Genomic DNA, 11528 nt, shown 5'->3' with positions numbered 1-11528 from the left:
GTGGTGGTGGTGGTGGTGGTGGTGGTGGGAGTTGTGTTTACGATCGCCATAAAGGCGATATTGAGCATCGCCATCAATCACTAGCGAGAATTTATTAACAACACTACCGCAGCACCTAGTTTCGATTAAGACGCAAACAGCAGTAGAAGGGTAACATACACATCGACGACTTACAGCCGTGCACTCTGTGCTTGAAGAAAATAATCGCCAGGTACAAAAGGCCAAACTTGTAACATGGATATTTGTACATTTTTGGGACGACAATACTACTACTATTAATGATACTGGGCCAAGAAAGTCAGTGTGATACCCTGGGCCTTGATAATGATATGTTCTTATTTATTTATTATTTATTAATTTAGTTTTCACGGCCCTATGTTCCTCAAGGGAGCAACAAGAAATAAACTAATTTAATTTTCTTGTTAAGAAGATATTGAAAGTTAAAGATGACACTGCGGCGACGATGGGAGAAGATAAACATAAACACAACAACAACAACAACAACAAACAAACAAACAAATTAACAAACAAAAACGACAGGACTGGATGTCACGCATGCCGGACGTCGCTCAAGGTGTTGCGGGTCAAACCAACACACCTGGCTTACCTTGCTTACCTGGCCGATGACGGGAAATCCATTCATGCGTGGGATCTTGGGAACACGTGTTTTTATTAGTATTTCGACTCTTGGATTATCGATAGCGGCAAATACCAATCAGCAAATACCAGTCAGTAGGACTTTGGGTTGAGCAGTCCATCTACTCCTGTAGAACACTCGTTTCGTCTGACCAGTCCGACGCTGACGGACAGATAGATGCTGTCACCATGACGACTTTGGTTCAAACGGCTTTCGTGCTCGCACTGCTGACTCAACTTATAGGTGAGTATACAGGTGTTTTTAGCAAGAATTTATCTCAGGTAACAGTGGCGTAGGAACCAGGGGGGCAGCGGGGGCAGCCGCCCCCCCAAGGAAAATACAGGGGGGGGGGCAGGAATATCCTTTTGCCCCCCCCCCAATATTTGAGACGTAATTCTCACAAAGAGCAAAGAACTGAAGAAAGGTAGGGGAACGTAGAGAGGAGACGGTCATCGCCGTCACAAAAAAGCGGGCCCTGAGGCAAGTGGAGGCTCTAACACCTCTGACGATCAGATCGGGGACAGTCCGTGGTATTGTTTGCCATGCTAATTGCAGGTGTGTTGAAGCCTGAGCGAAGAAAGCAGCCGGAACAGTACATCGGTCGAGTGTGGTCTCCCATAAATGCGACGCCTTTTCTTTGGCGCGTTTTCGTTTGACCAACATCAAACATCCCCCACCCACTCGCTGTCACCCTAAAATTATCTGCTATCGCTTACAACCGAAGGGGCCGCACTGGCCATCGGGAACACAGAAATCCAGTAACGAATTAGTTGCATACCAATACCCCAGTCTTGCCGAGATTTAAGGAATTACAGATAAATTAGGGTAAACTGTCTGACTAAAATGAGCTTCGTAAAGTCAGCGCCATCCGACACATTCTCTCTATACTCGAAATAAAAATTACAGATTAAATTAAATAATTAAAAAACATTACTCCTTACACCAATCAACACAATTGTCAACAGTTAGTGATTAAAGTCCATCGACTAGTCTGCCTGCTCTGCAAATTCATGCAACTCTCCATCCTTGCTGTTTGTTTCCTGATTCCTCTTTGTGTCTTTCATGCTTATCTTTTATTACTTGTCTGCATAGTTGTTTCTCCTTCCGTTTTTCGTGTTCTGTCCATGTCTCCCACTGAAAGCGTGCTCCTTATGTTTCTGGCATTCCTGCAATTCCTTGCAATTTCGTAGAAGTTTGTTGGAGATGCTAATTATGATCACTGGTTTGAACTAATGCATGTGTCTATATATATACACTCTATATATATATACAGTATATAGAAACAATGTCGCTGATGACGAGCAGCCTCACCCGGGATGGTCTTTCTCTATTCCAGGCATTTCGTTGGGTGCGGGCTATGACGAAGCTTGCAAAGAAAGTCGCTGTGACGACCACCTAGTCTGCAGCAGCACCTCCACCTGTAGTAAGTGTCATAACCTGGGTACCCGTACAGATTATAGAACACTCGCTGATAGTGTCACGCCCTGATGACCTCATTACCGCTTTTATCAGCGATGTTCGCGTTTGCTTGTAGTTTACTAGCCTTTATATCACAATACAGGTAGTCCTCGGGTTACGACGGTCTCGAGTTACGTCGTTTCGTGGTTACGACACTCATTCCCACTTACAGCGACAATGATAACAAAGCAACATAGTGGGCTTATTACTGAGATGGAAAGATTATTGGCGCTTTGGTTGCAAGACCAAAATCAACGCCGTATCCCTGTGAGTTTTATGGTTATTCAGGAGAAGGCTAGGCGACTGTTTGAGGCGATGAAAAGAGAAAAGTGGGAAGGAAGGGAAAGTGAAGAATTTGTGGCGAGTAGGGGTTGGTTTATGAGGTTTAAGGATCGTGCCAATGTCCATAACATTTAAGTGCAAGGTGAAGCTGCTAGTGCTGATGAGAAAGCAGCAACTGAGTTTCCTAATGCATTGGCTAAGATAATTGAGGAGGGTGCTTACTGTGCTGAACAAGTGTTCAACGTGGATGAGACAGGCTTGTGTTGGTAACGTCTGCCTAACCTAACGCTGTTTATTACTGTTACAGCACTTACAGTACAGTATTTCATTATTAAACGTACTGTACTACAATATTTTACTGTACTTATGTTTATTGATAATTATGAAGGGTACTGTGTTAGGATAGGTGTTTGGATAGGCTAAGTGTTTGCAGTACTGTACTGTTATTATGGTACAGTACTGTATGAACGTAGGATCCGACTTACGTCGAAATTCGGTTTACGACACCGCGTTAGGAACGGATCCCCGTCGTAAGTCGAGGACTACCTGTACAATATCTAGTAAATGAACTGATATCTGTATTTAAAAGTACTTGCTTTTATACAAGAAATAATGTAACCGGGAGACGAAACAACCCACCCAAACCAGCAGGGTACCCAAAGGGATAAGAGAGAAGTAAACGACCAAGAGGGAGGCAAAAGGGTGGGGCGCCCAAATAATCTTCTGATTTTTTTCCTGGTACTACATTAGTGTAAATAAGACGTTTGTAAGTGATTATTTCATATTTGATTACTTTTAAGTCCTTCTAGATTTTTTACCCAAATGAGCAGCTGATGGCGACACAATTAGTTTGGCTGACTCCAGATGCCAACATTTGGTACACCACTGCGAACTAGCAACAAGAACTGACAACAAACAGCTAGAAAGACTATATGTCTCTTGCGCATTTGTACCTTCTTGCCATGCTTAAATTTGTCCAAACATTTGAGGCGGAGAAGTAAAGATAGAAGATGCAGTTTCTTTTCAAACTTACCACATAATCATAATAACTTACATAAATTTGTCGCGGTGCTAGTTTCATGGGTTTGAGCAAAAGTATTTTCGTGAGGAAAATATTTATCGTCATCCACAAGATAGTCATAAGCAAAAAGGGGTCTGTCATACACAAAATAGTCATTTTCGCTTCGACATTAGTCACGATCATACTCGCCGTAGTCATGCACCAAACAGTCATTGTCACGCTTATGATGACCATCGTCTCAACAAGGGATTTTTTTGTTTTTTTAGCTATGAGCATAAAAGCAGTTCACAACTATAATCTTTCTTGATTTTCGGAAAAAATATATGTACATGAATTGTTTCCACTGTTGACTGACTTGCAACTCGTATGGCAAACGGTTTGACATGCTGGACAGGGCTACCCATGAACCAGCAAATGTTTTCTGTCCTTGGCGAACAGGACTAGCGGCGGGTGCTGGTGGATGTCAGACCAGCAGGCAGTGTGGTGACTTGATGATATGCAACGCAAGCGGCACAGTTCATCTTTGTCAGTGCAAGAGAGGCTACGTTGCCATGGCAAGTGGAAACTGCGGTGAGTGTACAATAACGAGTCCATAGATATGGTATGGAGTGACGATCTTTGAGTGGAGTTTAGGCCTGCATGCATCTCACTGGACACCTATCTACGGGAGACGAACATTTATTTGAAATGTACTAAAAAAGGAATATTATTTTATATTATTTTAACATTTTAATCTTTTTAAAATTTTTGTTGTCGATCTTTATCACGGCGTTCTTCCAATCGCAAGCGTTTCTCGGCTTCAGTCTCAGACGATCGTTTCTCCCACTTTTCTTCCTCTTCTTTTGTCTTTCTCATCTGTGTTCTTTCTCGCTAGAGGGTCGAGTGTCATCGCATGTGTTGTTGATAATGTAGCATCTTGCTATATCTGACCACGAACTAGTATCAAAAGTCTCGTTAAATTCCATCGTCGCGCTGCCCTTCCGGAAGTCAGGTCGTCTTTTTGCTCGCCGAGACTCACAGCGGAGAGCTTGGCAAGAGGCTAGAGTGAGTCTCGGCAGACCGATATGCGTCCGTGATTGACTGAGGAGCAGCATTATCTACCTGCATCCCAGGATCATTTTTATTTTATTTATTTATTTTTTTGTATGAAGAGGGGAGGGTATAACAGGAAAAGTAAAGTTTTCAGCCATCGAATACCTCATACACACAACTGGTTGCATGATTTTTTTAAAACAGGAATGCAAGTCTTGAAACAATCAGGAATTCTAATAGTTCAGGGCATATTTTACATCCCCTTATATCTTTGTTGCTCTATTACTGTAGGTAACAGAACTGGTGTGGCCTGTATAGGAAAGAAGGACTGTGGGGACATGATGGACTGTGTAGGTCCGGCTGGTGCTCTCACCTGCACATGCACGTTTGGCTATATTGAGAGATCTGATGGGAGCTGTGGTGAGTTAAAACAGAATACTGCTTAAAAGGAAACTTTATCCACTGTACATAGCGGCACTCAGTGTGGCATGTGATAGAGTAAAAGTAGAATAAAAAAAATATTCTTTTTTCCTCTTTGCATTTGTGAAAGTGCTATACAGTACAACTTCATTAATCAGCAATCACAGATGTATTAAGCAAGTTTTTTCAAGTAAAACATGTATGGTCCATTAGCAATTCCTGGGACTGCAAGAATGCAACATTCTAAGATCAGTATGGTTATCAGCTGATTGAAGAAAAGACTATTTTTCAGACACAGTTTACATGCTAGCTAGTGTATATGCATGTCTGTGGTGTGCGGGCTGAAATTTGTGAATGTCTTCATGAAGACTATAGCTATAGCGACAAGATCTGTCAAGTTTGCATATACAAATACTTTTATTGCATACAGGCCTGGGCGTGAACACTCAATGCAGCAAGGCAACTGATTGTGGCGACAATATGGAATGTGATGCAGTAGGAGGACAGGCAAAGTGCTCTTGCAACAAAAACTTTGTTCCTCGACTTGATGCCTCATGTGGTAAGATAAACATATTTACTACATCCCTCTCTCTCTTGTACATCTGCTGGCAAGCAGGGGTATGGGGAAACAGGAAGACGAGTAACTGGGGACATTTGGGCTGATGGATTGGAAACTTAGGAACTGTTTATTTAATCTTCTGGGGATAACTGAAATTGCAGAGACGGAAAGTGGGTATGGGGCACAACTGTGTATGTTTAAGATTGGAAAACTATAAATTTTGTTTTTCATAACAGAATTATTATCACTGCTTATAATAAAAATTCCATCTCCTTTGTTTGGACTAATAAATAAGGGCACATGTGATTTTATATATATCGTTGTGGACCATTCTCTGTGGTTTACAGTTCTTTCCCAAAGTTCAGATATATTTTTTTTAATATACTAGAACAGCATAGATGTGAAACCAAAAGGAACTGTGTTCACTAAGTACTAATAGCCAGCAGTTTTAGAAGAATGCTAATCAGTATTGGTCTAGGTTTAAAAGTCTTTTATGTTATGTTAGCGAGTCCAAGGGAAACTAACATTGATGATCATCAGTTACTTTTGACCTACATGCTATTTTCAAAAAGATAGCTTTGGCCTATTGTACAGAAGAAATGATTCCTCTAAGAAAGTTGACAAGTTGTGCTTTTAATATCTCTCACACAGAAATGACATTCTGATATGTATAATGAATACGCTGCAGACTAAAAAATATGTATTTGCAGGTGTAAAGGTTAGTCGGAAGTGTCAACAATCTAGTGACTGTGGAGACAATATGACATGCATGAATGAGCTGGACACTAGCTTGTGTACCTGCAATGCTACATACATCCCAAGAGAAGATGGCTCATGTGGTCAGAAATCATTACATTTCGTTAACGATTTTAATCACAGATCTCTCACCTTCAATGCTCATTCAAAACTATTCATTCTGTGTGGCTATCAAGATGAAAGTATTTTAGCCCTCAGAAAATATGTTGCTTTGTTGAAGGTAAAAATGTCAGAAGCTGTAAAATTAAAGATACATCTTAGTAGTATGCATATACAAAGGTTTTACATGCATAGTGTTTGAATATTGTTTAGTAATTTAGAGAGTCGAAAGTTCTGGTAGTTTTGCAGCAGAGTGAAATGTGACAATACTCAGGTTATCTGATCTTGCAAGTGAAAAAGCATGAAGACCATAACTGCAAACATGACTTGTTTTTGTTGTCATAATAGAGGTACAGGGCTTGACAAATAAGGAGCAGCATTTAATGGTTGTGCACAGGTTACTTCCCTTTACAGATCCAAGGGAGACTTTCCTTTTCTTTTCGCAGGTTTAAGGCGCGGTGCTGGGTGCTCTAAAAAAGAGCAATGTGCAGACAATATGAAATGCTCAGGACCTACTAGCAGATCAACCTGCACTTGTGACATGACTTACATTCTCAAGGGTTCTGGTGCATGTGGTGAGCACTATATTATTCTTTCCAACTGTATATTTACTCAGCATTCTTCCAAGTACTTGGAATGAAAATTGCATGAACATCATAATACTTTCAGATATTGTGGGAGTTTGCTTTGAAACTCAGCTAGGTCTTAAATAATTTTATTTTTATTTTAATCTTGTGTCGGCATTTTATCAGGTACTGAGGTTCACAGACGTAGCATTTTTCTAAACGCAATCTAAGCTTGTCTTAAAACAGAGTAAAAGATCAAGCAGAAGATGATGTTGTTTATGAAGATGATGGTGTGACATTTAATTAAACCTTCATCAGCAGATTCTGTTTTCACAGGTAAAGCTGCCATGTCTCCATGTAGCTCAAGTGATGAATGTTCTGACAACATGGAATGCCATGAATCTCAAGGAGGTCAAGTGTGCACATGCTCACAGGGCTACACTGCCAGGGAAGATGGATTATGTGGTCTGTTTCTTACATTTTATTTGAAATGATGGGCATAGTGTTGCTATGAATAGTCAGTATATAAGATGAAAATAGAATGTGACAATCTGGATTAGCATGAGAATATTTGTTTTCATTGAAGTCCTTGTACTCTTATCAACAAACTGGATGAATGGATTAGGGTATTGATCCAGTTGACTTCTTATAATAATATTGACCACTTTTTGATTTCTATCCTTTTATGGTATTTGCTTTGTTTCAGGCAGAGCTGAACAAGAGGTGTGTTTAAGTACTGATGATTGTGGAGATTACATGAACTGCACTCATGTCCATGAAATGCAGATCTGCCTGTGTCATGACGGCTACACTGTCAGATTAGATGGTTCTTGTGGTGTGTGTTATTATAATACTTTTACACAACCATGCTCTGTTTTATCTGTAGTTGGGTGGTATTAGTACTGGCTAAGCTCATAAATTTGCTCAGACACTTGAGATTGACTTTATGAGCTCTGCTAATCAAGAATTTGGGTGATAACTATTACCATGGGCTGGCCATATGCAGTCAGGCATGTCTCTTACATGACAGTTAGGTGACAATTTCAGAGCACCAGCTGCAGCCCACAATCTCTTAGATCTTACAATAAGAGACTGATTAGGCAGTGACAGCAGAAAGATGCTCAACAGACGTTATATTACAAAGGAGAGGCTTGAGTAGGCAGACGGAAAATGGTGCAATCAAGAGAAAGATGCAGTATTGGATGGTAGGACTAGATGACTAGCAGGAGAAATGTAAAGCTTTCTGGCTTGTTTGCTTGGTGCATTCTACCTATGACCTGTCACACTTGCGTCTTATTTATAAACCCTAATCCTGTGTACTCAAATATTTAGCTTTCATGTATTTGATACGTGCTGTTTGTCATTAATACATAGGAAATATCTCTACTCAAAGTCCTGAATCAGATTGAAATTTTTTTATTCCTGGTTCATATTTATAAAACTTTATTTCAGGAAAAGCTTTCCTGCAGCTTTGTTCAGCAGACACTGACTGTGGCAGCAATATGATATGCAGTAAATCTGCAGTCAGGTATGCCTGTGTGCATCTGGTTTTTCTGCCAGACTGGATGGAAGCTGTGGTAAGTTGACTGCTTTGGAATTTTTTTGCGGTTTTCTGTAAGAAGTGGTGGGAGAGTGAAAGAGAAAATTACATGTGATTGTGTCCCTATGCATGTATATATGCACACATGTTACTGCAGCACATGAAGCTTCACTTGTGCAGGTACAGCTGGGCATTTATTTTTCTTTGTCACCAACACAACTAGTTTGGACCTTTCTAAAATTTATCATGCCATTATAGTAACTTCCTTCACATCAAAATTAAATCACATATGTTTATCAAATTCATCAAAATGTTGCATTTACATCAGGGATGTCGTTGTACAGCTATAAACAAAAATCACTTCAACGAATGTCTCTGAGCTCTCAGCATGTGGCCCAAAACAACAACAACAACAGTTTCTGTTAACTTGTCACAGGGCAATGGTGCATCTAAGTCCAACAATGGAATATTAACATATTTGAAAACTGACCATTGTGCATCTTTCAGAAACTTCACTTAAAGGAAGTTTGTAAAAGACATTACAACACTTCAGACCTGATGATCCCATAGTTTCAAGAAATAAGTACCAAATGTTGCAGGCCAGTGAAATATACATGGCTAGCCACCCTTCTAGAATGTTTATGCTAAAAAACCCTGAAAGCTCACTTTTCACATCATCACTTTGTATCTGTGGTCTGACTTTGCTGTGAACAAAACAGGCAGTCATCACACTCGCCTATTAAAAAATACTAGAATGTCACTCTTCATTTAGCACTCATAGCGCTTATGGTAAGACTGCTTCATCAGTACAGCACTCAGAAAGAAAAAAAAGAATAAATTCACCAAAAAACATTTTCTTTGTTTCTTACATATATAGGTGTATCCCTTGGTGGTCCATGCAATGTCACAACTCAGTGTGGGAACAACATGGAGTGTAATGGAAATGGCGCTGAAAGCAAATACTGTGACTGTTTGGAAAATTATGTTTCAAAATCAAGTGGAATTTGTGGTATAAAATATATATAGTGGAAATTTTGGTTTGGCTGTATTTTTTATGATTGAATATACTTCTTCCTTAGGATGGGGCTCAATGGTTTTAAATAAGCTGAAGATTGTCTAGATGATGTTACTTGAACACTTTTCTGGCTAATCTAGTCTTGAACAGTTTCTGTGTATTATTTAAATACTTGTTTGAGAGTTTTGGTGGCACAGTAAATTATATGATGTTCAGGCAGAAATGTTGGAACAGCATGCATTGGACCTGAAGAATGTGGGGATTTCATGACCTGTGGCAAAGGTTCTAATGAAAGTGTGTGTATGTGCTCCAAAGGCTATGAAGCAAACATCTATGGACGATGTGGTATGTAATATAATGATGTGATCATTTACATTGTTGAAGTACAGGTTAAATAGATTATGCAGCAGTGAGTTAAAAGATTCTTAATTAAATTTCATGTAAAAAAGCTGTTAATTCTCTCACACTGAAAGTCATATATGCATTCATGAATTCTGGTTTTGAATGCTTGACAATTTAAGGGAAATAACTCAATTTCTTGTAGTCAGTTAAGTCTAGTAGGTGCAACATTTTATTTAAGGACTGGGTGATGCTCAGTGCAGTATTTCCCAAATCTGGATAAATAACCCCCTTTTCTTCACAGGAAACGTACCTACAAATGTCCCATTCACAGAAAGAGTTAAACTTGCAGTGTCATGTTTGTCAATAGGTGTGCCTAATTAACATATGATCCCAGCTCTCCCATGAGCTAAAGCCTTGACAGTGAAAAATATCTATGTACAACCTTGACTTCTCTTTTGGTTATCTCTTTCTCTGCATGGTGATCATTATATAGGTGTTTATCTTAAGAACAGAAATGGATAATTCACCCAGATTTGGGGGAATCAGTATCATTTCAATTAGATTTATTCAGTCATTAGAAAACAATATTGCCCCCCACTAGATATTTCATTTGTATCAGTCTGTAAGAATTGCCTTCAGTTTTTTTAAATGCAGTTCTGCACATCAGCTAACATTTACAGATCTGTAATCATTTTCTGTGATTGAAAATGCTTATGGTTGGAGTTGCAGCGCTTTTAGGCTGGTAAACACCCACACAGCTGGTATGACCTACTTGCTGGTGGTTTCAGGGTTCAGTGCTGGCAAGAGATGTACTCAAGCAGAGTACTGTGGTAACAGGATGACTTGTGATCAAGTGTGCACATGCAGTCTTGGCTATACGCTGAAAAGTGATGGTTTTTGTGGTGAGTTGCAATGTAACAACTGTGTGCTTATAAACTGAAAGCAAATGTTTCATTACACAGAGCTTGCTCCTCAAGCTACATTCAGACTAATATGTAAAGGCTGTTGATTTGCATTGAGTGTGTTTAATTTCTCTGACCTATATTTTTATTTGTGCTGTTTCTTGTTTTAGGTAAAAGTGTAGGACAAGTGTGTACAGCAAGCAGTGAGTGTGGTGACAACATGCAGTGTGATGAAATAAATGGCTCCAGGGTCTGTGTCTGTGCTGGCAATTTTGTTCAAGCTTCAGAAGGACGTTGTGGTGAGACTTTATAGTTCACTATTCAGCATTTATGTTAGTGAACTTTATCCAGCCATTTTCCCCAATTTTCTTTTGTCACTTCTGGGAAAAAAGGGTTGCTGTAGCTTTCTGCCATTCTAACAGTGAGCTGTGTGTCTTCACAGGAGTATGGGAGCAAGGAGAGTGTAGCATGGATACTGACTGTGGCATCAGAATGGTGTGCATCAACAAAACCTGTCGTTGTCAAGAAGGCTACTTGCCTAGAGTAGACCACACCTGTGGTAAGTCACTATTCCATTTAGCTGACATCTGAATAACCAGTTTCACGACATAGTTAACACATCAACTTACCCACTGTCTCAATTCACAGTATTGCCTGTTTGCTGGCCATAATAAAGTTACATTTGCAAGTACTTTTCATTATTATGTATATCTGTGCTGTTTCATGTTTTAGGTAAAAGTGTAGGGCAAGTGTGTACAGCAAGCAGTGAGTGTGGTGACAACATGCAGTGTGATGAAATAAATGGCTCCAGGGTCTGTGTCTGTGCTGGCAATTTTGTTCAAGCTTCAGAAGGACGTTGTGGTGAGACTTTATAGTTCGCTATTCAGCATTTATGTTAG

General features: G+C 39.7%; 1 protein-coding gene across 4 annotated transcripts in view; it reads left to right on the top strand.

Moving 5' to 3' along the window:
* Positions 1–640: 640 nt before the first annotated feature.
* Positions 641–11528, top strand: part of LOC112559539 (transmembrane matrix receptor MUP-4-like) — a 17698-nt gene continuing 6810 nt past the window's right edge. Inside the window, exons 1-13 of one of the 4 annotated variants that reach the window (XM_025230869.1) lie at positions 641–880; positions 1974–2060; positions 3837–3968; positions 4722–4850; positions 5281–5409; positions 6120–6248; positions 6711–6839; positions 7167–7295; positions 7537–7665; positions 8283–8407; positions 9248–9379; positions 9602–9730; positions 10516–10629. In XM_025230869.1, coding sequence (XP_025086654.1) covers positions 826–880; positions 1974–2060; positions 3837–3968; positions 4722–4850; positions 5281–5409; positions 6120–6248; positions 6711–6839; positions 7167–7295; positions 7537–7665; positions 8283–8407; positions 9248–9379; positions 9602–9655 — 1359 coding nt within the window. In that variant the 5' untranslated portion in view covers positions 641–825 and the 3' untranslated portion in view covers positions 9656–9730; positions 10516–10629. Of the gene's footprint in view, positions 881–1973; positions 2061–3836; positions 3969–4080; positions 4851–5280; positions 5410–6119; positions 6249–6710; positions 6840–7166; positions 7296–7536; positions 7666–8282; positions 8408–9247; positions 9380–9601; positions 9731–10515; positions 10630–10799; positions 10929–11071; positions 11189–11361; positions 11491–11528 lie in introns of those variants that run through there. The other 3 variants (XM_025230871.1, XM_025230870.1, XM_025230872.1) reach the window with 3 other exon arrangements.

The sequence above is a fragment of the Pomacea canaliculata genome, linkage group LG3 (assembly GCF_003073045.1).
Source record: "Pomacea canaliculata isolate SZHN2017 linkage group LG3, ASM307304v1, whole genome shotgun sequence".
NCBI classification, from domain to species: Eukaryota; Metazoa; Mollusca; class Gastropoda; order Architaenioglossa; family Ampullariidae; genus Pomacea; species Pomacea canaliculata.
This window is presented reverse-complemented; position numbering and strand designations above follow the sequence as displayed.